Here is a 27894-nt window from a genome sequence, read left to right on the forward strand (position 1 = left end):
CTCAGAGCGGTTGAAGAACAGGAAGGGGAAAACCAGGGAAGCCAAGCGCAGACCTACAGCCTTGGCCGCCCATCCCGAGCTGAGCTGTGATCTCAGGGGTGCCTGGCAAGGACAGCCGGCAGGGGGCCTCCCAGTGCACTGAATGGAACAGGGAAGCCGGCTCCCTGAGGACCGGCCTCCTGGGGCCTGAGAATTGACAGCCAGCTCCACCTGGTCCCCTGGAGTTGGCTATTGCTGCAGGTATTAATGGTGGGAGAGAAAAATCCCTAGACAGTGAGGTGATGCATTGGGCAGAGTATGAATGTGGGAAACGTGAGTGACGCTGTTAGGAATGGCCTCGTCAGGAATGGGGATGGAAACAGAACCTTGCACTTGGAGTGTGAGCCTTGGCTTTGCTTCTCCCTAGAAAGTGGGCTTGAGAAAGCCCTCTGGCTCCCAGTCCTTGCCACCTCCCGAGCTCACAGGGCCTGCGTATACTTCGGCTGCCGCATGGGGCCCAGTGTCTTGTGTTCTGTGACACCGGCCTTTTTGTTTCTTTCCACCAGAGGCTGAGCATCTTGAGGCAGGGACTTTGTCTTCCTCATCTTTGATTTTTCTTGTCCCCAGGGCAGAGATCTCTCAAAGGTGAGGACTGAGTTCTCTCCCATTTCCATTCCACCCTCCCGCACCCCTATCTTACATCTTCTTCCTTCCATCTCGTTTACCTAGTTGAGAGGGCTGAGCCCAGAGGCCTCTTACTCCAGCTCCAAAGCTTGCACTCTTGGTAACAATGTTTGATGTCGAGGTTCTCAAACATGCCCAGCCGTCATCATCACTGGGAGGGCTTGTTTAATCCAGGTGCTCAGACTTTAAAACCCAAGTGTCTGATTCAGTGGTGGGGCTGAGGACCTACACTTCCAAGCAGCTCCCAGATATGCTGATACTGTTGGTCCAGGGACCAGCTCTAAGAATCGCCGCTAGGAATCTTCGTGATTGGGGATGTCCTTCTCAGGACATGTCAGCTTGAAGAATCGCCGCTGGAGGCTTCGTGATTGTGGGTGTGGATGTCCTTTCTCAGGACATGTGCTCCTTCTTCATAGTGGAGTCTTGACAAGGGTAGGTTTGAGACTCACAGGAACAGAAAACTTAGAACCCAGAACAGGCCCTGGATTTGAAGTCAGACTCTGAATCCAGATCCAGCTCTTACCAGTTACCGGCTCTGTGGCTGTGACCAAGATGCGGCGCCTCTCTCAGGCTTTCTTTCCTCATCTGTTAAATGGGAATGATCACAGTGGGTTGGCCAAAAAGTTCATTGGGGTTTCTCTGTGACATCTTCCCAAACTTTTTGGCCAACTCAATACCTGCTTCAGAGGAGTAAACGCTGACGTTTCTTTTATGGAGAGTCTGGTACTTGTTAGGCATTCAGCTACTGATTAAAGTTTGGACTCCATTGGAAAACATCAGTGATGGTGCTTCTGTTTCTGCCCACATGGGAATGTGGTGGGTGTTGAAGACTCTGCCAGGTAGATTCCACGGGCTGTTCTAGAAAACATTCGTCTCAGTCTTGTGGACAGGTCACGGGTAATGGACAGGTATGTGATCCTGTGTTTCTCTTGGATAGTCTCCTGGGCGGTATCACCTTTGTGAAACCCCAGCACCGAGCTTTGCTTTTTCCCTTGTATGCTACCAGGAGGTCCATGCATGTTTGGGTATGGGGTGGGTGGGGGAGGACAGCCCTTCTGTGCCTGTTGCTGGAGTTGACCCCAACACCTAACTGAGGGATGGCAGTCACGAGGTCAGCGATGCAGAGCCAGGGTTGCTTCAGAGATTGGTAATATTTATCCTACTCAGGCCTATTGTTTGCTATACACCTCAGCCTCAGGGAAGTTATTCACCGTCTCCAGCCTGTGTTCTTCTCTTAGTGAGAATGTGACTGCTAGGCTGCAGTGAGACACTACCTATTGAGATTTTTTATTTTCATTTTTAAAAATTGGAGTATAGTTGATTTACAATGTTACTGGCAAGGACCCATTGCTTAGTCAGTGAAGAGTCTCCCTGCATTGCAGGAGACCTGGGTTTGATCCCTGGGCCTGGAAGATCCCCTGGAGAAGGAAATGGCAATCCACTCCAGTATTCTTGTCTGGAGAATCCCACGGACAGAGGGGCCTGGCAGGCTATAGTCTTTGGGGTTGCAGAGTTGGACACGACTTAGCGACTAAACCACCAACCACCACCACTGAGTCAGTTATACACATATATACATCCAATCCCTTTTTAAGATTCTACTCCTATATAGGTCATTACAGAGTACTGAGTAGAGTTCCCTGTGCTATACAGTAGGTCCTTATTAGCTTTCTATTTATATATGTGCTGTGAGTGCCATGCTAAGTTGTTTCAGTCGTGTCCGACCCTTTGAGACCCTATGAACTGTAGCCTGCCAGGCTCCCCTGTCCATGGGATTCTCCAGGCAAGAACACTGGAGTGGGTTGCCATTTCCTTCTCCAATGCATGAAAGTGAAAAGTGAAAGTGAAGTCACTCAGTCATGCCCGACTCTTAGCGACCCCATGGACTGAAGCCTACCAGGCTCCTCCATCCATGGGATTTTCCAGGCAAGAGTATTGGAGTGGGGTGCCATTGCCTTCTCCGAGTGCCACCTAGGAAGCCCCTATTTATATATAGTAGTGTGTATATGTCAACCCCAGTCTCCCAATTTATCTCCCTCTCTTTCCCCCTTGGTAACCATTAGCGTGTTTTCTGTTTTCTGTGACTTGATTTCTGTTTACAAATAGGTTCATTTGTACCAGTTTTTTAGATTCCACATACAAGCGATTTCATATGATATTTACCTTTCTTGGCGTATAAGCTCTTAAAATAACACCTAGCCTGTGGTGAGCACTCAGTGCCTGTTGGCCTTTGTTATATATTGAGAACCTACTGTGTTCCAGGCATGCTGCAGAGGTCAAGCAGTTATTCCCCAAACACAAGCACTATCTTATATCCAGGGGATTGATGGTGGGTAAGACAGTCTACTCTTGCTTTTCTTTTTTTTTTTCATGTTGCATCACACAGCTTGTGGGATCTTATTTCCCCAACCATGGACTGAACTGGGCCCTCAGCAGTGAAAGTGTGGGAGTTCTAAGCACCTGACCGCCAGTTAATTCAGTCTGCTCTTGTTTCCAACTACCATTTCTAAAAGAAGTAAGGCATTGAAATGGAAAGGGGCTTGTTTGAGTGAGGTCACTCAGCTAGGGAGCAGAACCAATTCTGTCCTTTGGTCCTGCCCATATGTAGCACTGCCCTTACTGCATCATCACCAGACGCTGATAATGATCATTTGAGTGGAGAATGAAAGCATCCATTTACTAGTTCTGAAAGTATGATGGTAGATCCAAATCTGTAGTTTTTAGACATTTTGATTTGATTTATAGATCTCAGATACTAATTTATATTCATATAATACTTTCATTATAAAATATGCAGTGGTACAAAGATTTGTATGTATATAGGAGTTTTTTTTTTTTTTTTTTAATTTGGGTTTATAAATGGTTTGGAACAGGTTGCAGAAACATCGTCTGTTGCTCTTTTTAATATATCTCGAGCATGCTATGACACATCCTGAAATAATTTGCTTCGGAAAAAAGCACTGCTCTCCCTCTTTTGCAAATGTAACTGTAAATATTACTTTGAGGTATGTAATTGCTGCAACCATCTCCATTTGAAGGAAGACTTCTAACCCGTCCATCTCCCATCTCTTGCTATTGTAAGGAAATCAGAAATATTGACTTAAAAGGCATTATTCAAATGTGTTGAATGTAAACACTGAAGAAGTCTGAGAACAGCCACAAATTTTCCTTTGCTTAATGCAGCCTTGAAAATATTTCAAGTATTCTGTTTTACAGGCATGCATTCACTCTGCTTAGGGAAAATATTACTTCAAGCACATCTTAGCATGCCAAGAACACTTCCAGTGTCTGGCACTTAGTAGGAACTGAACGGATGTTTGAAGGTTGGCTTGAGTTGAAGTTCGCTGGGATGCAAGTGTTGGTATGACACCTGGAAAGCCTTGGGTTCCTTTAGGTATACAGACAGCCTGGCAGGGCTTGGGGAGGGGCCCTGGCTAGGGGCAGGCAGGCCTACAACCCTTCTGGGCAATGAGGCATTGCTCAGAATCAGACCTGGCTCAACACAGGGCTAGAGCTGGCTTCACAATTGGTCCCTTGTCACTCATTTAATCGAGTGGCCCTCCTTCTGAGCTCTCAGACTTGGCTGCGAGCCCCTTGGAGACAGGACTCTGGCTCTCATTTCAGCATTTTCAAGAGCCTGTCCTAATGCCGTAATTGCTCGTAAATGTTTCACTCAATTGAAATAAAAAGAAAAGAAACCAAGTGGGCATATGGCTCCCTCTAGTCTCCTCACTTCTGAGACCTGGCTGTGAACTCATGGCCAGATCCTCCCATGATTCATCACTTAAATCATTCAGCAGCTGAAGGATGCAAGCTTTCCGCTCAAAGGCTGTCTCTTGGGCTGTTTAGAGACCCAGGTGAGCGGTGGAAATAGCCCTGGTCTGAAATGCTATGGATGCCTGGGTGGTGCTTTTTAAAAATTTTTAAGTTTTCTTATTGGCTGTTTTACCTTACATATAATCTTTGATTTTTTTAATGGAATTATAGTTGTATTACAATGTTTGTAAATTACTGCTGTACAACAAAGTGATTCAGTTATATATGTGTGTGTGTGTGTGTGTGTGTGTGTGTATAGGGGGGTTCCCACGTAGCTCTAGTGGTAAAGAACTCGCCTGCCAATGAAGATGTAAGAGATGCAGTTTTGTCTCTGGGTTCTGAAGACCCCCTGGAGTAGGAAATAGCAACCCACTCCAGTATTCTTCCCAGGAGAATCCCATGGACAGAGGAGTCTATGGGGCTACAAAGAGACAGACATGACCAAAGTGACTTATCACACACACATGCATATATATATATATATATACATATATACATATATATGCATGTGTGTGTGATATATATATACTTCTTTTTTATATTCCTTTCCATTATGGTTTATCACAGGATAGTGACTCTACTTCCTTGTGCTGTACAGTGGGACCTTGTCTATCCATCCTGTATATAATAGCTTACATCTGCTAACCCCAAACTCCTACTGCGTCCCTCTCCCATAACCAACACCTCCATTACATACATGCTGGCAGTCTGGAAGTTCAACCTATGTCAAGTCCCTTCTTGTTCTAGATCTCGGTCTCCCTGTAACATCTAAGATCACTGAGAGCAATATAAGTCTATCCCATTAACGATGTGTGTGTGTGTGTGTGTGTGTGCGTGTGTGTGCTGGTCAGCTTATTTGCCACAGCATCAAAAGTTTTACTCCTTTACTCATGAACAAAGAAATATTCTGACCTATTTTTCAGCAGAGCGAAGTTCTGGAATTTCAAATCACTGGCTCCTTCTTTGGCTATTTTTCTATTGCCCCTGTGATGAAAGAAAATAGATTATCGTCAGGAAATAGCAAGAAGTGAGGGGAAAAATTAATTAAGTGCATTCATTCATAGAAATAACCACTCAGTCAGATGTAAGTAATTAATGTCTCACACGTAATTCCAAATCTCTCTTTGCATTTCCAGTGGAGTTAAACAAAATCTGGACTTAAGATAATCCAATTACTTGAAAATATACTTTAAAAAAAAAAAAAATGTAAGAGCTTTATTTTACAAGGAGCAATAGCCTGGGGTAGAATAAGTGCCCCTAACTGGATGAAGACGTGGGCTTTCTCACATCAGCGTGGTCAAGTGGTGTCCTCCCTAAGGTCCCTGAATTTCCATAACATTGCTCTGTACAGCAAAAAGAATCACGCGGATGCCACCCGGTTAAGGGGAGGCTGTCAAACAAGGACAGTGCCTGCAGGCCAGGAAATGTCCTACATGCTTTCCTATGTTGGCTGAATTCTACCAAAACTAGCAAACATCATCAGGGGTAGGGAGGAAGATGACTTAGGAATAGCAACTCAGATCCAAATAATATGCACTGAACTCCTGTATAATTTAGGGACTTTGCAATGCTATTTTCTATGAAGAGATTAACTAATTTTAAATTGAGTTAATTTGTTCAAATTCAGTAAGGCATTCTCTATCATAAAGAATCTCTAGTTCATTTCATTAGCCAAGTTTAATATACTTTCATTTTTCTCGCAGGCATTTTGTGAGCTCTATTAGACGTTAACGGATGATCCCTTCCTCCACAAATGCTCCTTGGCAGCTACCAGGGTAGCTCCTCTGACCTGCTTGCCCTCCCGATTCTCTCCACTTGGGCCACACCTGCTTCTTCTAGGACCTTATATTTTCCTCTCCTCCCTCCCCCAGGGCTCTTCCAGGGACTGGTCCCTCTTTCTCAAACACTTTCTTCCCCTGCATCAAACTCAAGCTTCTGAGTTCAGTTCACCTGTCATTTCATCAGAGAAACCTCCTTTCTCCTCTGAGACAGACCCCTTCTAGCACTCGCCTGAGTTTTAGCTGTTCTTCGACTTAACGTATAGGTTGTATTCACGACTGTGACGCTGAGGAACCGCCATCTGCATGAGGGCAGAGACTGCAGGAGACTGCATGTCCAGGGCTTGGGACTGTGCCTGATTGTACAGGACATGCTGAAAGATAACTTGAGGCTCTCTCTCCAGCCAGGATGTTTTTAAACTTTTTTTCTATATTGGAGTACGGTCGATTAACAATGTTGTGATAGTTTCAGGCACACAGCAGAGTGACTCAGTCATACATGTGTACGTATCCATTCTCCCCAAAACTCCCCTCCCATCCAGGCTGTCACATAACATTAAGCAGAGTTCCCTGTACTATGGATGGAACTAGAGATTGTTATACTGAGTAAAATCAGACAGAGACAGAGAAATATCCATCTAGGATTTTTTGTATAGCCTATTAACTGCAACACAATAAATTAAAAATGTAGTGAGTTGTTTGAATATATTTTGTCACTGTGTAAATTGATCATCTAGAAAGATAATGGATGATTCCATTATTTTCCAGTTTTTGTTATTCCGCAATTACACAGTTGTTTCATTATTGTATTATTTTATGTTCAATACATTTTATTATTTCATTGTTTTTTATTTATCTGGGTGAAAGCTCGATTCATAAATCTTTATCTGCATTCTGACTTCATTTCTAAGCTCTGGACATAAACATCTACCTTCTGGAATTTTTTAACTGGTCACCCCCAGCTGACTCAGGCCCTTTCCTAGTGAACGGCCCCATTATTAACAGAACTTCCAAACAATTATTTGCGCACTCACCTTGAGTCTTCCTTCCCTTGTCCTCTCCATCCTCACCATCTCCACAATTTGTTACCAGATCCTAGAAACTGAGTCCCAAACATCTCTCTTCAATCCTTTAAATGATACCTAGTCTTAGCTCTGCCTTCATTCTCTCCAGCCTGGACTCCAGTGTCAGCCCTCTAGCTTCCTGGGCTCCAATCCACCCACCAAACTGCAATGAGAACAACCATCTTTTTAACTGGCAGAATATAACCAAGTGACCTCTACTTGAAATCCCCACCCCTCCTCCATTTCACAGGACCGAGTCCACAGCCTTTACCAGGATCCCTGCTCCAGGGGCCTTGGATACAATTTGTATTATTTGTATTCTTATTTCCTGCTAGCCCTGCTCTCTGACCAGGCCCGCAACATTGTCCCTGCTTGCCACATGACAGGCCAGTGAATCAGAGACTAGGTGTTGAAGCAAGGAATACTTCATCTGGAGAGCTTACTGCCAAGAAGATGGCAGACTAGTGTCTCAAAATAACCATCTTATTGCAGTCTGGATGCCAGTTTCTTTTATAGAACAGAGATGGGGGGCAGTGAGGAAACGAAGTTAAAAGGCCATTAATCTTGCAAATATCTCTTAGAAAGGCAATCCTAGGACAGGGGGTGTGATAATTCTTCCTTCCTGACATCCACAGGTGGACAGGGTCCTGAACAAAGACACTTTAGTTAACAATCAGGCAGAGGGGCAGGATTTTCTGAGGCAGGACACCATGTATGATTACAATAACAAAAGCAATGAAAAGCAAGTCAAACACTTCCAAAAGCAAGAAACAGTTTTCGTATGGAGTCAGAACTGTGTCTTTCCTGCAATAATAGTTTCCAGTCTTCAAGGCTTAGTTCAAACATTAGATCTTTGTGAGGTTTTCTGTGCTGCTTCCTCTTAGAACATTTTAGAATTTTTGGTATGTCTCTGTTCTACCATTCATTCATTTGTTCATGAATCCATTTATTCATTAACTCAACACAATATTAAGAGATATTGTAGATATCAGATCTCTTTTGTGCCCGGCAATGGGATGAAGTTGTTAAGAAGACACATGAAGCCTTCCTAGTGAATCTTTTATGGTTATCGGGAGACAGACCATGAACAAGTAGATAAACAATCATATTTTTATCATATTGCTGTGTACGTGTGCCTGTTCAGGTGTTCGTGTTCCCCTAGAGTAGAGGATTTTTGTGAGAAGACGCATATCCTGTGAATATTTTCTCTCCCAGCACAAGGACTAGCTGACCTCAGCTGTGCCCTCAGGAATGTTTTTAAGATATGAAATGATGCATTAATAATAAATAGATAAACGAATGCCCTGCCCTTCTGGACTTTTACACAATAGTGACCACTCACTCTATTGTGTAGGGTCTTTTAGGTCTCTCTGATACCAGGCAACTTCTGATGTGTCCCTGCACTGAGGAGACCTTAGGTTTCATTACATCTCTAAGGTATGGGCAACATTTCTGTGCTCTGACAGCCAGGGTAACATTTGCTGAAATGGCTTTAACCAGTTCAATTTTAGGAGAATATGGGGGAGGGGGCGGGGTTCTGGGAATTTTCTCAACCTCTTCCTGGGATCCCCAAGAACCCAACAGCCTGAGAGCTTCCTCTGACTTTTCCAGAGAATCTACTTTTGCTTTTTTACTTTACGAAGAGAGTTTAACTCAAGCTCTTTTTTATTTCATCTTTACAGTAACCCTCAGCAGGGCAGTTAACCTAAGTAACCTAAGTTGGGCAGGCATCCTTCTCAGCTTTTTGCTACTGATGAGGGAACAGGGACCTTGAGAGTGGAGGGGATCTGATTCAAGGTCACCAAGCTGGTTGATGGCCCAGCCAGTGCTCCACACCAGGTCTCTAATCTGCCAAGTATGTGCTACATGCACCCTCCCCCTGGGGGAGCCAGGGTGTGTAGCTGCCTGATACTCAGGGTGAGGCCCCTCTGAGACCCACTAAGGAACAGGATCGAGAATGAATGGGGGTAGGGGGGTACAAAGGATGAGGAGGTGGTGCTGCCCTTCCCACAACAGATTATTTAACAGATGAACAAAGCTGGCAAGTTAACAGCCATCGAAGGTCCATCTAGTCAAGGCTATGATTTTTTCAGTAATCATATATGGATGTGAGAGTTGGACTATAAAGAAAGCTGAGCACCGAAGAATTGGTGCTTTTGAACTGTGGTGTTGGAGAAGACTCTTGAGAGTCCTTGGACTGCAAGGAGATCCAAGCAATCCATCCTAAAGGAAATCAGTCCTAAATATACATTGGAAGGATTGATGTTGAAGCTGAAACTCCAATACTTTGGCCACTTGATGCAAATAACTGACTCATCTGAAAAGACCCTGATGCTGGGAAAGATTGAAGGTGGAAGGAGAAGGGGACAACAGAGGGTGAGGTTGTTGGATAGCATCACCGACTCAATGGACATAAGTTTGGGTAAACTCCGGGAGTTGGTGAAGGATAGGGAGGCCTGGTATGCTGCAGTCCATGGGGATGCAAAGAATTGGACATGACTGACCAACTGAACTGAACTGAACTGAACTGAACCTGGACAGTGAGCAGTTAAGTTTATTTGTTTTTAAAACACATAAAAAGAACAGAGAATAATAGAAGCTTTAACATTAGAAGAGGTTCTCTCCCTTGCTCCCTCTCCCTTTCCAGTTATTTGGAATTGAGTTTTGCTTGCTAATCACAAGGAGAACCACAATGTCCCACCCCACAGTTTTCCTCTCCACCAGCTCTTTCTGGCTCAAATCATTCCTTAGGGTTCCAGGTTTTAGGAACACATTAAAAAAAAAAATGTACCATGATGAAAGAATTATAAAGTCTCAGTATATCACAGAAAATATCATTTAAGAATGTTTATCATACCAGGTCAAAACTGTTGGCTTTGCATTAAACTGATAACTGAGCTTTGAAGGAGACACTGATAACTGAGCTTTGAAGGAGACAGTCAACGTTGCCACAAATCGGCCTTGGCATTTGTGAGCCTGCGTTGATGATTCTGTATATGGCAGCAGTGTAGGTAGTTATGCACCATTTTCAAGACCTCAAACATCCAAGACCAGCTGTCCTTCCTGTGGGCCGTTCAGCCTGCCTCATCCACATAGTAAAAGAAATCCAGTGAGCACTTTTAAACGACTGATCTATTGCTTATCTCTGATCCTCATCAAGTGCCCCCCAGGGAAGTAACACAGGTTAGTTTACTGAACAGTGAACTCAGCACATCCCAAAAAAAGGGGAAGTGCCATAGGCTTGTGGGGAAACTGAGGTACAGAGTGCCAGTGGGTGAGCCAATTAATTGTTCTTGTAATCACCTTGTCCTCTGCTGAGAAAGAGCATATCACCTCTCAGGAGCCAGGTTCTCTACTTATCTATCCACTTATCACTTCTGGTTTTACACTTTTTGGCTATTTTTGCTTTCCTTTTCCTCCTTGGCACCTCCCTCCTGAGTGGTTAGTTGGCAAAACTCATCCAGTCCTCCTTCACATGTCTTCTTGTTCCATCCCTTTCTTACCCTCTCTCTTCTCAGGACTAAGGACTTTTCAGGTAGATCTAACAGAAGTCAGTTCTGCATAGTTGAATCAGTATATACTGACTGTAGTATGTTGAAGGGTGTGTCTACAGAAAGATGTATCTATCAAAACCGAATTATTTGAGAAGAGGGTCTTTGGTAATGTAATTAAGGTGAGATCTTGAGATGAAATTGTTCTGGATTAGGGTGGCCTTATATTCAAAGTTAGGCTTCTCAGGTGGCTCAGTGGATAGAGAAACTGCCTGCAATGCAGGAGATGCAGGAGACACAGGTTTGATCTCTGGGTCATGAGGATCCCCTGGAGGGGTGCATGGCAACCCACTCCAGTATTCTTGCCTGGAGAATCCCATGGACAGAGGAGCCTGGCGGGCTACAGTTCATGGGGTCACAAAGAGTCAGACACGGCTGAAGCTACTGAGCATGTGCACACATACCGTGTCTAAGGACAGGTTTTCATAGAAAAGAAGACCATAGAAGACACACAAGAGAAGGGCATGTGCCATCCCACGGGAAGATGGAGACAGAGATTGGGGTGATGCTGCCACAAGTCAAGGAGCTTCTGGAGCACCCAAAGCTGGAGGAAGAAAGGAAGGATCCTACGCTAGAGGCTTCAGGGGAGACACAGCCCTCGGGATTGATTTCAGTCTTCTGGGCTCCAGAACAGTGAGAGAATACCTTTCTGTTGTTTTAAACCCCAAGGTTGATTTAAGCCACTATAGCCCTGCTGCTGTTGCTGCTAAGTCGCTTCAGTCGTGTCCGACTCTGTGTGACCCCATAGACTGCAGCCCACCAGGCTCTGCCATCCCTGGGATTCTCCAGGCAAGAACACTGGAGTGGGTTGCCATTTCCTCCTCCAATGCATGAAAGTGAAAAGTGAAAGTGAAGTCACTCAGTCGTGTCCGACTCTTCACAACCCCATGGACTGCAGCCCACCAGGCTTCTCCGTCCATGGGATTTTCCAGGCAAGAGTACTGGAGTGGGTTACCATTGCCTTCTCCCACTATAGCCCTAGAGAACTCAATACACAGAATATGTAACCCAACCCATCCTAAAGTACAGAAAATAAATAAGACCCAAATCTCCAGCAGGACAAAACAAGAAGTGTAATGATAAAAATGCATATAGTCTAGAAGGAAAAAGAAATAAATGGGAACATCTTTAAGTGAGGGGGTAGTCAAGGAAGGCTTCCACAGACTGATGGATGAGGTGCATGCAAAGTCACTTCAGTTGTGTCCAACTCCTTGTGACCCCATAAACTGTAGCCTGCCAGGCTCCTCTGTCCATGGGATTCTCCAGGCAAGAGTACTGGAGTGGGTTGCCATTTCCATTTCCAGGGGATCTTCCTGATCTACGGATAGAACCCAAATCTCTCACATCTCCTGCATTGGCAGGCAGGTTCTTTACCACTAGTACCACCTGGTAAGCTCAATGACTGAGGATGTACAGCATTTTCCAGACTGATGGAGAGTGAGGCAGAGCAACCTATTTTGGGGCAGATGCCTGCTTCAAGCTTTCCTGGCCATTTTCCTCTAATTTTTCACCTTTACCAGTATTCCCAGGTACACCCAAGATGGCAGGTACAGTTTGACCTGCACAGATGAAAAGCTACCATTTCCTCTTCTGTGAAATGACCTTCTCTTAATAAGTACTGAGAGCAAGTTTAGCTTTTTCCAGAAGCTTCTCATTACACTGCCAATGAGCGTGCAGATTTCTGAGAAATCACATAAATTTTCCCTATGCCTTAATTCTCTTTTAAGGGCCATGCAGCTGGATTGCTGACTCCAAGATCATGAATAATAATAATGTATAATGCTATAATTATCATGCTAATAACAACAGCCCTAAACTTTGATAAGATTTACAACTTACTGGTCAGTGATGCTCAGCACAACCCTAAGAGTCCAGTCCAAGCCTATCTCCAACCCTGTTAAATTTCCTCATCTTGTGTTCAGCTCATGTTCCTTCTCCTCAGGCTTCTGACGGGGCTTCCCAAGTGGTCCTAGTGGTAAATAACCTGCCTGCCAATGCAGGAGACATAAGAGATGCAGGTTCGATCCTGGGGTTGGGAAGATCCCCCGGAGGAGGGCATGGCAACCCACTCCAGCATTCTAGCCTGGACAATCCCATGAACAGAAGAGTCTGGTAGGCTATAGTTCATGGGGTTGCACAGAGTCAGACACGACTGAAGTGACTTAGCACGCATACATGCACGCAAAGGCTCCTGAGGAAACACTGAGATGGAGACGATGATGCAGGAAGTCCATCAGGGTGAGATCCTGGCATCAGTCGCTGTGGAGGGCAGGGAAGGAAGCAGAATTTGGAAGGGGGAACGGTTGGGCTGTGCTCCGAGATTGGCACCAGGGCCCTTCAGAACTATCCTGAGTTGTGGCAGCGGGGCCAGGCCTTTGTACTCCTGGATGAACCAGATGGTGGATGCAGGCTGCTCCAGGTGAGGCAACTCTATTCAACTGGGACAATTCCCAAAGGAAGTTGAGAGGGAGAGACTCTGAAAGTCTAGTACAGTGTCACATTGGATTCAGACTCTAGAGAGTCTGAGGTCCCAAGCTCAACATAGGTCTTGACTATAGTTTTCATTAGAGAATGGAAGCAGGGGGCGGTGGGGGAAGGAAGGATGGGGCCCAGGGCAGGATGATCCTGAGGGTAGGGCATCCCCTAGGAAGGAGTGGGGAAGCAAGTCAGAGAGATGCTGGTCTCTACAGGATGTGGTGTGGTGTGGTGTGGACACAGATGTTAAGAGCACTCATTTGTATTCCATCAGAATTTGAATCTGTTTCTGCCAACAGAAGAAGTCAGCAGTTTATCTCATCATCCCCATTTTATACCCAAGGAAGGGGGAGTTATAATAACTCCCTCACATATTGATTGTATGTTGGTAATCATTTTTATTATCTAGGGTTCAATTCTTACTCCAACAAGCAAGGAATAGCAGAGTTGGACAACCAGGGGGACCAAGAAGGGCAGTTGATAATAAAAAATTTTCATCCAGGCCAAAATGCTATTATCTCAGAACTTTTGTGGGTCAGGAATCCAGGCATGACTTTGCTGGGTCCTCTGTTTCATGGTCTCTGCTGAGGCTGCAATCAAAGTGTCAGCCAGAATTGGGGTCTCCTCTGAAAGCTCAACTGGGAAAGGCTCTACATGGTTCTAAGCACATGGGATTGTTGGAAGGTTCAACAGTTTCTATGGCCTGTTGGACTGAGAGCCTTGCTTCCTTGGTGTATGTGGGTAAGAAGATGCCTTCAGTTCCTTGCCACCTGGGCCTCCCTCATATAGCCACGTGCTTTATCAAAATGTGTAAATCAAGCAGACAAGAGGGAAGTTGCAATCACACATAATGTCATCACAGAAATGACATCTTGTCAATTTTGCCATATCCTGTTGTTTACAGGTGATCACAGGCCTTGCTCACAATTAAGAGGGAGTGGATTACACAGGGAGGGATGCAAGTACCAGGTGAAGAGGTAACTGGGGGGCACTTTAGTGTCTGTCTGCCCCATTTAATAGTTGACTCATTGGAAAAGACTCTGATGCTGGGAGGAATTGGGGGCAGGAGGAGAAGGGGATGACAGAGGATGAGATGGCTGGATGGCATCACCGTCTCGATGGACGTGAGTTTGGGTGAACTCCGGGAGTTGGTGATAGACAGGGAGGCCTGGCGTGCTGCGATTCATGGGGTCACAAAGAGTCAGACACGACTGAGTGACTAAACTGAACTGAACTAAGTGTGGAAGTGTGAGTAGATGTGACACTAATTACTGGCATCCAGAAGGTATTTGACAAACCTACAAGCCGAATCAGCTAGACTCTTCCTGCTCTCTGTTTTATAACCTTCCATGACTCCTGAAAATGTCAGGCCAGTTCTCAAAAGTTTTTCAGCTAATTCCAGAAGACACCAGCAAGTCAGAACAGACTGGTTCTCTGAATCTTTGCTCTTGCATGTGAGGGGCCATTGTAATTATTTTTTGCAGCACAATGCTATACTTCTAATTTTCTTAAAATAGTCACTGCATGAGTCATCACAAACAACTTTTTCTGAACTAGAGTTTCCTATTTTGTTCATTCCATTTGGTCTTTAGGGCACATGGGTGATATGCACAAACTTCCGTTGAGTTGTATATTCCTGTGCATAGCTTCTTCTAAGCTTAGGAAATGTTCAACACTGCCCCCCCCACCCCGGCCCCCTCACCCATCCCGAGTATCTGAGCAAAGCCCAGGCTCTTGCAAATTTGATATGCCATAGCTGGGATGATGGATACCTTTTATGCGCTTGCACTGCTGAACCCAGAAAAGCTGAAGAACATACAGACTTTTTTTTCTTTTAAAGTTTGAATTTGAATCTATTTACCCAGGGCCAATTTTCTCAAGCTCACGCAGCCTCCCCATTCAAAATTGGCAAAGGATCTTAGAGAAGAAGATCACGCACACACACACTAGCTTCTCACAGGAGGCTACATTTGCTGGGAAGCAGATATTGATGATAAGGCATTGTTTCAAACACTGCTCAGAGACAGGAATGCGGTAAGGTCCTGTATCTCCTTCTGTCTGTGCACACCAGGAGATCACAGTACACAATTCGGAGATATCTCTGCCCTGCCTGACAGTACGTGTGTAGCAGAAAGTGAGGGAAGAGCCCAGATACAAGACAGACTTATATTTCAAAGCAGCTTCAGCACTGGGGGCATTGCCTTCTGTCTGTCCTGTCCAGTGTCTTCCATTTATGAAGTTTTAGCTGCAACTCTGGATGCTAATTTTGGGGACAGACAGCTGGAGTGGAAAGAGAGTTTGGCCCTGTGACTTTAGGGTTAGGGTTCAGGCCCTAGCTATTTTACTGCTTCATTGTGTTATTTCAACCATGTTACTTAACCACAGCCTGGTTATGGTTGTGCCATGCGTATGATCAGAGTAGGATGGGTGGGTATGTTTCCTGAAGCCTCATTACTGCATATATTCTGCACACTTTGCTGCTCCTGCATTAAACAGAGGGGATAAGAGTCTTGCTTCATAAGCAGCTGAAAGTATATGGCAAAGTCCTAAAAACCATGGCATAAGAGGGGTGGGCATACCTAACAGAACTTGAGAACTTGGTGGCACAGTGAATTAGCTTAAGGGTCCTGTCCTCGTGGAATCTCCCCTGATCTTTCATCTGGACCCCTTAACTGTTCTCCTTGACATCCGTCCCTTTCTACTCAAAGATTGTCTGCCAATTTTGTCTCAGCCATCATTTCAACTCTCTGTTTTGTTTTACAAACCAACATTCCAGGCAAACCGAACCTCTGGCTAGGCTGAAACACAGCACATTGACAATTTCTCCATTCATGTGGTCTCCCCTGCCTGTGATTCATTTCTCCCTCTTTCTCTTCTCTTTCTAACATCTCCACAACATCAAATTCTTGATCTGCTGGGCCCAGCAGAGATGCCATCTTTTCCACTCATCTTTCCCCAAAGTATCTGGACAGATGTGCTATATCCTTCATGAGCTAGAATGGAGCTCACTTTCCATCTTGGCTGGTGGCAGCCATGTTCCCTAAGCCCTCACTCTATCCTGAACCTGGCCCCTATCCTCCTGTATCCTCTTTGATAGTTCACAGTCTTGGAAACAAAATCCTCTCAGACTCAAGTCCTTTACTGAAACTGAATTGAAATTGAGCAGTGGACCCTGGTACCATCCTCCAGTCAGATATTTACTGAGCAGCTACTATGTGCTGGTTATTATGCCTAGGAACACAGACAAGACACAAAAGGTCCTACCCTCATGAAGCTGGCAGCCCATGAGTGGGAACCAAGCTAGTGAACAAGAAGCTCACCTCCTCTGTTTTTCTTTTCCCCCATGGCTTCCTGTTTCATTTACTCCTGATTTGAATGGCTACCTGGTTTCAAGACAGTCCACCTGGTACTGACCTGAATTTCCCTTGGTACACAGCTCTGACAGCTGCCTGTGGATTCACACCTGGCCAGGAGGTAGCCTTGGTCCTCCTTTAGGCCACGTGGGCTGCCCTACCTCCTCTAGATTCTCCAGACTCAGGGATAGGCTTTGGGTTCTCTGATGAAATGGATCAGACCTCAGTTTTCAGAGGTGGCCACCTATGTGGTCATGATTGGTGTGTGCACCTCCCACCAAAGACCACATTCTCTCTTGCAGACCAGCAGCAGAAGAAACATTCACTCTTGAGAAGATCCATAGAATCTCTGGAGGGAATTACTAATTCTTGTTCATTAAGGCAGGACAAGTCTTCTCTGTAGCTCAAATGGTAAAAAGCCTCCCTGCAGTGTAGGAGACACGGGTTCAATCCCTGGGTTGGGATGATCCTCTGCAGAAAGGAATGGCAATCCACTCCAGTATTCTTGCCTGGAGAATCCCAAGGACAGAGGAGCCTGGCGGGCTACAGTCCATGGGGTCGCAAAGAGTTGGATATGATTGAGTGACTAACACTACTACTACTAAGGGAGGAAATGGAGTTGGAATATTCTAGAATAGACCAGCTCTGCCTATGGGTTGCAGGTACAGAGTAGAGGGTGGTGTCTGAATGCTGCTTTTTGCTTTCCCCGAGTTACAATTTCAGAGGGTCCCAGAGTGTGAGTCTCCATGGAAAGATACATGCATATCATCTTGAAGCTGCTTGAACCTGTTAATTTTTGATTAAAAAAACCTTTATTTTGTATTGGGGTATAGCCAATTAGGGCCTCCCAGGTGGCACCAGTGGTAAAGAAACCACCTGCCAAATGCAGGAGAAATAAGAGATGCAATTTTGATCCTTGGGTCAGGAAGATCCCTTGGCAAAGGAAATGTCAATCCGCTCCAGTATTCTTGCCTGGAGAATCCCGTGGACAGAGGAGCCTGGCAGGCTCCATAGGGTCATGAAGAGTCTGACACGACTGAAGTGACTTAGCATGCACACACATAGCCAATTAACCGTGCTGTGATAGTTTCAGGTGGACAGCAAAGGGACTAAGCCATGCACATACATATATCCACTCTCCCCCAAACTTGCCTCCAATCTAGGCTGCCACATAACATTGAACAGAGTTCCATGTGCCATGCGGTGGGTTGGTTATCCATGTTAAATTTAGCAGTGTGTACAAGTCTATCCCAAACTCCCTAACTACCCCTCCCCGCCCAGCAACCATATGTTGAACCTGTTAATTGTACAGATGAGACAACTTGGGCCCAGACAAGTGGAATGACTTGCCCACACTAACCAGATGCTGATACAGAAAGTTCTGGATCAGCTCCTGGCTCCCATGTGGTGCCTGAGGTCCCTTTCATTTCCCCAATGCTTGTCTTCCAATTAAGCCTCTTTGCATGCCTTCTAAATAAATTCTCTTTTTTCTTTTTAATCTCCTTGAGGATGGAAAGACAAAAGAAAGATAACCTAATTTAGAAAACAAGAAAGTAATTCTGAATCCTTTTATGTTCAGGTTTCAAGAAATCCTATAAAATCTTTTCTCCTGCTTTTTTTTAGTTGTTTAAATTTTGATTTAGGGGGAGGAAACAAGTGAGCTAAAGAATAGAAGTCTTACATATCATCTTTTCAAATGCTTTCTCCAACAACCCCCCCACCCCCACCCCATCTTGATTGTCAGGGATGTAACTTCTCATAGACCATCAATGTATGTAATGAGCAAATACAAAAACAACACTGAATTACCCTTTTTATAGGTCCATAGATGTATTCAGAGTGGAATTTAATTTATAGATGGTCATGCCTGAAAGATTCTGGATGTGTGATAGAGAACAACAAGAGAAAAGAAATATGCTTATCTTTAAAAAACCCTCAAAACAAAAACTAGATTTGTGCCTAGTTATACACAATCCATTAAAGCCCAAGAGTAAAGGGTCATAAGAGACCTTCTTTGGTGATCTGCAGGAGTGCCAGGAGGGACCTCATGCTTAGAATGTAGAGAATGAAGCTCCCCAAGACAATATACTTCCCTCCATCTCCTGGGCCAACACTTTCTGACTCTAGAAGGCCCAAAAGAAAGGAAGGGGAGGGACTTCCTTGGTGGTGCAGTGGATAGGAATCCACCTGCCAATGCAGGGGACACAAGTTCAATCCCTGGTCCCGGAAGATTCCACATGCCATGGAGCAACTAAGCCTGCAAGCCACATGCAGTTATTGAACCACGTGGCTAGAGCCTGTGCTTCACAATAAGAGAAGTCACCTCCATGAGAAGCTTGTGCATTGCAACTAGAGAAAGGCTGTGTACAGCAGTGAAGACCCAGTGCAACCAAAAATAAACAAAAAAATAAGAATAAGAAAAACAAAGGAAGAGAAATCAAGGTGGGCGAGGGGGCATGGGGTGAGAAAGGAGAAAGTTCTATATCATGCCAGCTCCTGGGCTTGGTGCCCCCTCTCTGCCTTGGAATCTGCAGCCCTTCTCAGGAATCCCTCCACTTAACATCTCATTTTCTTCAATACATCTGCCATGTTGCAGCCGGGGTTTCATTCTAAAATCTGTCATTTCCACTGCCTGCGGTTATGGTCCATGTTCTGTTAAGGTCCGTGTTCTGAGCATGACACACATCCCCCCATGGTCTGGTCCTGACATCTCTCCACAGTTCTTTCTCTACAGCACCCAGTTGACCCTAATGGCAGCCATCATGAGCCACTGGCCTGTCCCTGAATGGGCCCGACCCCTGAAATCTCTGTCAGTATGTAGAGAAACAGCATAAATAACACGCCCAACTTCCTATAAGAGGTCCACAGATAAACAATTAAGGCAAGTTCTCTTGTTTCAGACATGTCTTGTTTTATCCTCTCAGCAACTGATTCTTGACAGAACTCAAGGAACATGCCTACATCTCTCAGTGAAGAGATGGCATTCCTGTCTTTTTAGCTCTTAGTACAGAGCCCCACCCGGAGGAAAGGTTCAACACAGCTTGGGGGGACATGACGAAACTGAGCTTTAATACCAGATCTGTCTGATATCATGGTCCCGATGAAGAAGCATGAGCTTGAAGTCAGAGATAATGGATAAACTGACCCAAAATACCACTTAAAGTGTCAAGCACTTTTCTCAATTATTTCTGTTGCCTTATTATACTTTTAAGTGTGAAAGTTGCTCAGTCGTGTCCGACTCCTTGTGACCCCATGGACTGTAGCCCACCGGGCTCCTCTGTCCATGGAGTTCTCCAGGCAAGAATACTGGAGTGGGTGGCCATTTCCTTCTCCATTATTATATTTTACAAATGGAACAAAAGAAGCCCAGAGAGGCCAAACACATTGCTCATGGCCACACAGCTCTAAGTATCCAGGCTGGGCTTGTCCTTGGGGTTGGGAGATATCAGTGAACAGAGTAAAGATAGCTCACTCCCATGGAGCAACAGAAAAGGAGCTCCGCCCTTAGGGAGAGAAAGCCGACAATCACCACACACAGGATGATGTGCAGGCAGGTGCAACTTTCCATGAGGTGGTCAAGGTGGGCTTCCTTGAGGAGGAGTGAGCACGGACAAGGCACTGCAGGTGTCAGTTGTGGGGAGTCTGCAGGAAGAGCATCCAGCCCCAGGGATGGCTGGGGCGAGAGTCTGAAGGCAGAATCCTGGCTGGGCGGTGGGGTCAAGGTGAGGGGGTCAGCATGGTTGAATTGGACTGAGTGTGGGGATGGGTTGGGAAGACCATCTAAGTGCTTCTGGAGGCATGACGGCATACAGGGTGAGACATGATGTGATTGAGAGGGTGGGACTGAGACTTTGGATAAACGTGAAGCCATGGCAGGGTCTCTGACAGAGGAACACGGTGATACCAGTCATGTTCCTGTAGGATCTCCCTGACTGCTGTGTGGAGAATAGTTTTATTCTTGGTGAATAAGGTAGAAGCCAAGAGACCTTTGGGGAAGTTACTGCAGTAACCTGGGCAGAAATTGATGCTACCTGGGACCCCAGGGTCCCAGGAATAGTGGGAGTCAAGGATCAAGGGAGTGTTATTACTCAAATAACAATGCTTAAAACTCCGTAACATCCTGCATCACCTCTCCCAACTCCGCCCATAGGATTAATCTCTCCCTAATGATGGTTCCTTCAAAAACCATTAAAAAAAGCAAGTTTTCCTGCATTTCATAATTTCCTCTGAAGAAGGCAATGACACCCCACTCCAGTACTCTTGCCTGGAAAATCCCATGGATGGAGGAGCCTGGTGGGCTGCAGTCCATGGGGTCGCACAGAGTCGGACACGACTGAGTGACTTCACTTTCACTTTTCACTTTCGTGCATTGGAGGAGGAAGTGGCAACCCACTCTAGTATTCTTGCCGGGAAAATCCCAGGGATGGGGGAGCCTGGTGGGCTGCCGTCCATGGGGTCGCACAGAGTCGGACACGACTGAAGCGACTTAGCAGCAGCAGCAGCAGCATAATTTCCTCTGTTCTGTCTCACATTGTTTATCTATTTGATGTTGTCTATGACAGCCTCCTGGAGATATTCTGTCCCACCTGGAGCACAGACCAAGCTGCATGTAGGACTCCAGAGGAAGCAGAGACCAGGGGGCTGACCAAGTGCCCTGAATGCCCAGGCCACCCTCCCTGGCTATAGACTGCCACTCTGGCTGGAGAGTGACAGGGCAAGTCTAGGGTGATCTCCTAGCCTCTACCTCATGGAGTGTTTGCCATTTCTGGACCTTAATTTCTCCAGCTATAGAGTAAGAACTCAGATTATTTGAGCACTGAGGTTCTTTCGGCTCAAACATAAATGGATTCAGTGATTAAATTTTCTCCCCAGCACGTGTCTCGGTGAGATGTTGGCAGGGGCCTAGTGGTAGGGAATTTTTGTGGAGCATTAGTAGAACTGATCTGTGAGAGCTGGACTGTGAAGAAAGCTGAGCGCAGAAGAATTGATGCGTTTGAACTATGGTGTTGGAGAAGACTCTCGAGAGTCCCTTGGACTGCATGGAGATCCAACCAGCCCATCCTAAAGGAGATCAGCCCTGGGTGTTCATTGGAAGGACTGATGCTGAAGCTGAAACTCCAATACTTTGGCCACCTCTTATGAAGTGTTGACTCATTGGAAAAGACCCTCATGCTGAGAGGATTAGGGGCAGGAAGAGAAGGGGATGACAGAGGATGAGATGGCTGGATGGCATCACTGACTCGATGGACAGGAGTTTGAATGAACTCCGGGAGTTGGTGATGGACAGGGAGGCCTGGCATGCTGTGATTCATGGGGTCGCAAAGAGTCAGACACGACTGAGCAACTGAACTGAACTGAGTAGAACTGACTCATTTGAAAAGACCATGATGCTGGGAAAGACTGAAAGCAGGAGGAGAAGGGGATGCTTCTCCTTGAGTTTGAGTAAACTCCGGGAGTTGGTGATGGACAGGGAGGCCACTGCTGTCCATGGGGTCCCTAAGAGTCGGATATGACTGAGTGACTGAACTGAACTGAACTGAACTGAGTCATTCTGGGTGTATGGTGTGTAGCATGTTGGTGAGTGGCTTGAATAATGGTAAACATGATCATTATGAAGAAGCCAGGTGCCCTGGGTATGTGAAGCTTATTCACATAGGGTCCTGGATCTATGTTGTCTTTCTTGTTCTGCAGACATTTCTGATACTGTGGTGTCTCCAGGTGTCCCCATCAGAAGACTCCTGCTTGGTACAGAGTTCTTACTTCCCAGAAGAGAACATGAACTTTGGAATCAGCTAAGTGGCATTGTCTGGGGCTTCTCTGGTGGCTCAGTGGAAAAGAATCTGCCTGCCAATGCAGGAGATGCAAGAGACTCAGGTTCAATCACTCGGTAAGGAAGATCCCCTGGAGTAGGAAATGGCAACTCACTCTAGTATTCTTGCCAGGACAATTTTATGGGCAGAGAAGCCTGGCAGGCTACAGTCCATGGAGCTGCAAAGAGTTGGACACCCCTGAGCGACTGAGCATCCATGCATGCAAGTGGCATGGTCTGCTTTTTAGCCTACCAATCCAGTTCTTTCCCAGTCAAAGTGTGGTTCCTGGACCAGCAACTACTCCCAAGAGCTGGCTAGAAATGCAGAATCCCAGGGACCACCCCGACCCTACAGAACCGGAATCTGCCTTGTTACTAGAGGCCATGCGATCAAGTAAGAAAGGTGTAATGTGACTTTGGGCAAGTGACCTGTTTCCTCTGGACTTCATTTCCCCCATCTGCAAAATGGAGCACAGAAAAACACTTCCTTCATAGAACTGTCAGGAGAATCAAATGAGTTAATACATGAAAAGCCTTGTTACTACTGCTTCTTATGTGTATGCATTCTCCTAGTCAGAAAGGTCATGTGGTCAGTTGTCTTTGGGCACAGAAATTGGAAATGATAATGACAGAGATGGGAAGAGTGAATGGGGGTCAGTGTAACTCTCTGTGCACGTGCTCAGGTATGGAGCCCCAGGACATAGGGAGGGGCAGACTGGGGTGCAAACTCCTAGTTACTGAGCGGGTGTGCGGTCTTGTCTCTGTGCTGGTTGCTTTATCAGTCCTCACAGTGATACTGTGATGAAACTATGAACTTCCCCACTTTACAATGGAAGGAATGAGTCTCAAGGTCAAACAACTTTCCCAAGGTCAACTATTAACTGTCAGTGTTCAGAGAAAGCCCTGAGTTTTTATACAAAAATCAGTAATGACTGAGGACTGTAACATTGGACCTGCATGGGAGCGGGGAGGAGGGGCCGTCTTCCCTGGGTAAATACTGGAGTGGGTTGCCATGCTGTCCTCCAGGGGATCTTCCTGACCCAGGGATCAAACCTGCGTCTCCTGCACTGGCAGGCAGATTCTTTACCACTGGGCCATGCATTACTTCCTACTTACTCTACCATAGAGTACTGTTACCTGTGGTCTTGGTGCTAGTTTTGTCTGTCATACCTGTATGAGGTATGTATGTGCATATGCCGACGCATGATGGAAACGTACCGTAGTGCATTTCATGACTTCACATCAGCACTGACTTTCTCCACACTAGGAGCACTTACCCGCAGGCATCGATTGGCACATGCTACAGATCAGAGTTTGATTTAATGATGGAAGAAATGTTCGTAAAGCAGGTTGAATTTAAACGTGAGTCACGTCTCAAGTCGAGCCACTGTGACTAGCAGAAAAACCAAGAAGGTATTTTCCAGAAGGTATTTTCAGATTCAGCAACGAGGTTGTTCACGTCACTGACAAACCAGTGAGCTTCTGGCATTCTTCTCTGTGGTTTCACTTCTGTTTTACTCATTCGTGTAAAGGAAAATATTAATCAATATTGATGTCAGAACTGTCGTCCCTTGTCAATTGCAACCAGAGGTTGGCTAAGGCTATGAGTTTAGCAAAAATCAATAAAATAATTCTGTGAGAATCAACTGGCTATATGGGATGGATGATAAAGAACACTGTATATTTCATTATTCTTTGTAAATGGTATGTGGTAGATGTTCACATCACTAAAATTTGTAACAAACTTGTGTACTTATATAAACATACATTTCCCCCCACCCAAGGAGTTGTTTGACAAACATTTATTAAAATTTACCGGAACGCCACTGGCTAACCCACCCTGAACCATCGCCAATTTACAGTGTCCTAAAAGCAGAATGAGTTCTGCTTAGGTGCCAGAAATAGCTGGCACGTTTACTTCTGTGATTAGACCCTGGGTTTCAGCCTGAAGCATTGATTTTACTGTTCTGAGTCACATGTTTCTCATGTCGACATGGGAACAATAATAATGCCTTGGCAGATGGGATGTGAAGCTGGGTGCCCAGTAAAAGTTCCTTTCAAGTGTAGGAACACAAAGGGAACAGAATCCCATAGAATCATGCTGCCTTCCTCCCCTCTGCTCTTCCAGAATGAATGTAAATCAGTGGGCTTTTGTATCCCCTTCCTAACACACTGATGACTTTAATACTTGTCTTGCTGTACTTCTGGATCAGTCCCCCAGCATCTATTATTTCATAGCTGGAGGAGCTATAAACTCAGGGTAGATTTAAGTTCAAATACCTTTTTCTTTTTTCCACCTAAAAATTTTTTGTCAACTGACTTGGGAGCAAAACAGAAGAAAAGATTCAAAATTCCCTTGTGATCTGCAACCTGATTACAAAGAAATTACAAGGTATGGGCTTCCTTTTGGTGGGATCACAACCTGTTGAAGTGGGGAAGCTGCTCATTGGAAATGAGAGAAGTAATTTCTATGCTAGGTACTTGGTAGGTACCTACAGCTCTCCAGTAAATTAAATTCTAATTAGGTAACAGTTAATGTGTGCTCAGAGCATTACAAATAAAGACTCTAGCTAGTGATTCAGGAACCACACCAACCTTTTCAAGTGGAAGGTTTGATTTCCCAGTACCTTCTAATGTGTTTTCATTTTTTCCCTGCACCATGTAGGCAGAAAAAGAGAGAGAGAGAAAAAATAGACTTCATACTTCTCTGGCAGGCTCATTTTGTGGTTCGAAGCCTTCACATCTCTTCCACTAAGTGTCTAACCAGGAGATAAAGAATGGCTTTTGTTTTTGTTTTTAATCCTGGGCTGTAAGGAGTGGTGTGAGCAGAGACAGAGAATGAACTGGGTGTGTTCCTCATGGTGGAATCACTAGGTTTTTAGTTGTGAATGGAAGAGTGAATGGGTTTATTGAAAAGAATCAAGACTCTCAAGACAGTTTCTAAAACATTTAAACCAAATTTATAATATGTCTCAGCAAATCCACGCTTAAGTATCTATACAAGGCTTGCACACAAATATTCTCAGCAGTATTTTTCATAAGAGCCAAAAATGGAAAAAAAAAAAGACAAACCTAAAAGCTCATGTATGGATGTGAAAGTTGGACTATAAAGAAAGCAGAGTGACAAAGAAATGAAGCTTTTGAACTGTGGTGTTGGAGAAGAGTCTTGAGAGTTCCTTGGACAGCAAGGAGATCCAATCAATCCATCCTAAAGGAAATCAAACGACCCAATCAAAAAGTGGGCCAAAGAACTAAACAGACATTTCTCCAAAGAAGACATACAGATGGCTAACAAACATATGAAAAGATGCTCAACATCACTCATTATCAGAGAAATGCAAATCGAAACTACAATGAGGTACCATTTCACACCAGTCAGAATGGCTGCTATCCAAAAGTCTACAAGCAATAAATGCTGGAGAGGGTGTGGAGAAAAGGGAACCCTCTTACACTGTTGGTGGGAATGCAAACTAGTACAGCCACTATGGAGAACAGTGTGGAGATTCCTTACAAAACTGGAAATAGAACTGCCATACAATGCAGCAATCCTGCTGGGCATCCACACTGAGGAAACCAGAATTGAAAGAGACATGTGTACCCCAATGTTTATCGCAGCACTGTTTATAATAGCCAGGACATGGAAGCAACCTAGATGTCCATCAGCAGATGAATGGATAAGAAGGCTGTGGTACATATACACAATGGAGTATTACTCAGCCATTAAAAAGAATACATTTGAATCAGTTCTAATGAGGTGGATGAAACTGGAGCCTTTACAGAGTGAAGTAAACCAGAAAGAAAAAGACCAATACAGTATACTAATGTATATACATGGAATTTAGAAGGATGGTAACGATAATCCTGTATGCGAGACAGCAAAAGAGACACAGATGTATAGAACAGTCTTTTGGACTCTGTGGGAGAGGGCGAGGGCAGGGTGATATGGGAGAATGGCATTGAAACATGTATGTGAAACGAATCACCAGTCCAGGTTCAATGCATGAGACAGGGTGCTCAGGGCTGGTGCACTGGGATGACCCAGAGGGATGGGATAGGGAGGGAGGTGGGAGGGGGGTTCAGGATGGAGAACACATGTTCACCCATGGCAGATTCATGTCAATGTATGGCAAAACCAATACAATATTGTAAAGTAAAAAAGTAAATAAAACTGGAAAAAAAAAAAAAGGAAATCGATCCTGAATATTCTTTGGAAGGACTGATGATGAAGCTGAAACTCCAATACTTCGCCACCAGATGCGAAGAACTGACTCATTTGAAAAGACCCTGATGCTGGGAAAGACTGAAGGCTGGAGGGGAAGGGTGAGATGGCTTGGTGGCATCACCAACTCAGTGGCCGTGAGTTTGAGTAAACTCCGGGAGTTGGTGATGGACAGGGAAACCTGGCGTGCTGCAGTCCATGGGGCCACAAAGAGCTGGACACGACTGGACAACTGAACTGAACTGAACTGAAGAAGCTCATGAATCAGGGGATGGACAGACAAAACGGGGCATATTCATGCAATGGAATATTACTGAGCAATAGAAAGGAATGAACTATTTTACATGCTACAACTTGGACGAACTTCAAACACATGTCAAGTGAAAGAGGCCAGAAACAAGAGATTGCATATTGTACAATTCCATTTACATGAAATGTCCAGAAAAGATAAATCCACCTAGTCAGGAAGTAGATAAGAAGTTGCCTGAGGCAGAGGGTGGGGGTTGGGAGACAGGGATTAATGGTAAATGGGGATGATGGAAATGTAAAAGTGTTTTATGGTGATGGCCACACAACTCGATAATTCTACTAAACAGCGGAACTCCCTAAAGGTTTAGCCTTTGTGTCTGTACTGGCGGGTACCCAGGGACCAAGTGCTGTAATTCATTCTAATGACACTCAGCTATCTCTGAAAGCAATTGCCCAGCCTTTCATGCTAAATTAGAGTTAAGCATAGTAATCACCTGTTAGGAAAATGAATTCCCTGTTTTTAGAAGCTTTGTGTTTCTAACCAGTCAGAGTCCTCAGGCTGCTGCCAGCAAGCCAGGGATAGGTATGCAGTCTAGACAGATGGCATCTTTAGGACCATGTCTAGGTAATAATGATGTGGGCAACACCTCATTGGAATAAAATTCAATGTTATGGGTTTCTGTCCTTCTCAGAGCACCTTGGCTGCTCTCTGTGTGACTGTGACCTCACTAGTTGTTAAAATTGGGTTCATTTCTGTCGGAAACACAGATGTGTGTGAGAGAGAGAAAGAGAGAGAGACATGAGGGTAGGGAGTATAATGGGAAAAGAAAAGAAATAAAAATGCAAGGAAAGAGGGCAGTCAGCATTATAAATGGGTTTGAATAGATTTTCACAATATTAAAGAGGACTCTACAAAA

The 27894-nt window shown here is 45.0% G+C and overlaps 1 protein-coding gene and 1 long non-coding RNA gene across 2 annotated transcripts in view; both read right to left on the reverse strand.

Moving 5' to 3' along the window:
* CLNK (cytokine dependent hematopoietic cell linker) overlaps window positions 1-16382 on the reverse strand; it is a 123116-nt gene extending 106734 nt beyond the window's left edge. Inside the window, exons 1-2 of the mRNA XM_055587425.1 lie at window positions 16357-16382; window positions 5392-5463 (exon numbers count right to left, since the gene is read on the reverse strand). Coding sequence (XP_055443400.1) covers window positions 5392-5463; window positions 16357-16382 — 98 coding nt within the window. The remainder of the gene's footprint in view (window positions 1-5391; window positions 5464-16356) is intronic.
* Window positions 16383-23880: 7498 nt separating this feature from the next.
* Window positions 23881-27894, reverse strand: part of LOC129657314 (uncharacterized) — a 56758-nt gene continuing 52744 nt past the window's right edge. Inside the window, exon 3 of the long non-coding RNA XR_008716667.1 lies at window positions 23881-24018. This is a non-coding gene — a long non-coding RNA (uncharacterized LOC129657314). The remainder of the gene's footprint in view (window positions 24019-27894) is intronic.

Source organism: Bubalus kerabau, chromosome 7, assembly GCF_029407905.1.
Source record: "Bubalus kerabau isolate K-KA32 ecotype Philippines breed swamp buffalo chromosome 7, PCC_UOA_SB_1v2, whole genome shotgun sequence".
Lineage (NCBI taxonomy): Eukaryota > Metazoa > Chordata > Mammalia > Artiodactyla > Bovidae > Bubalus > Bubalus kerabau.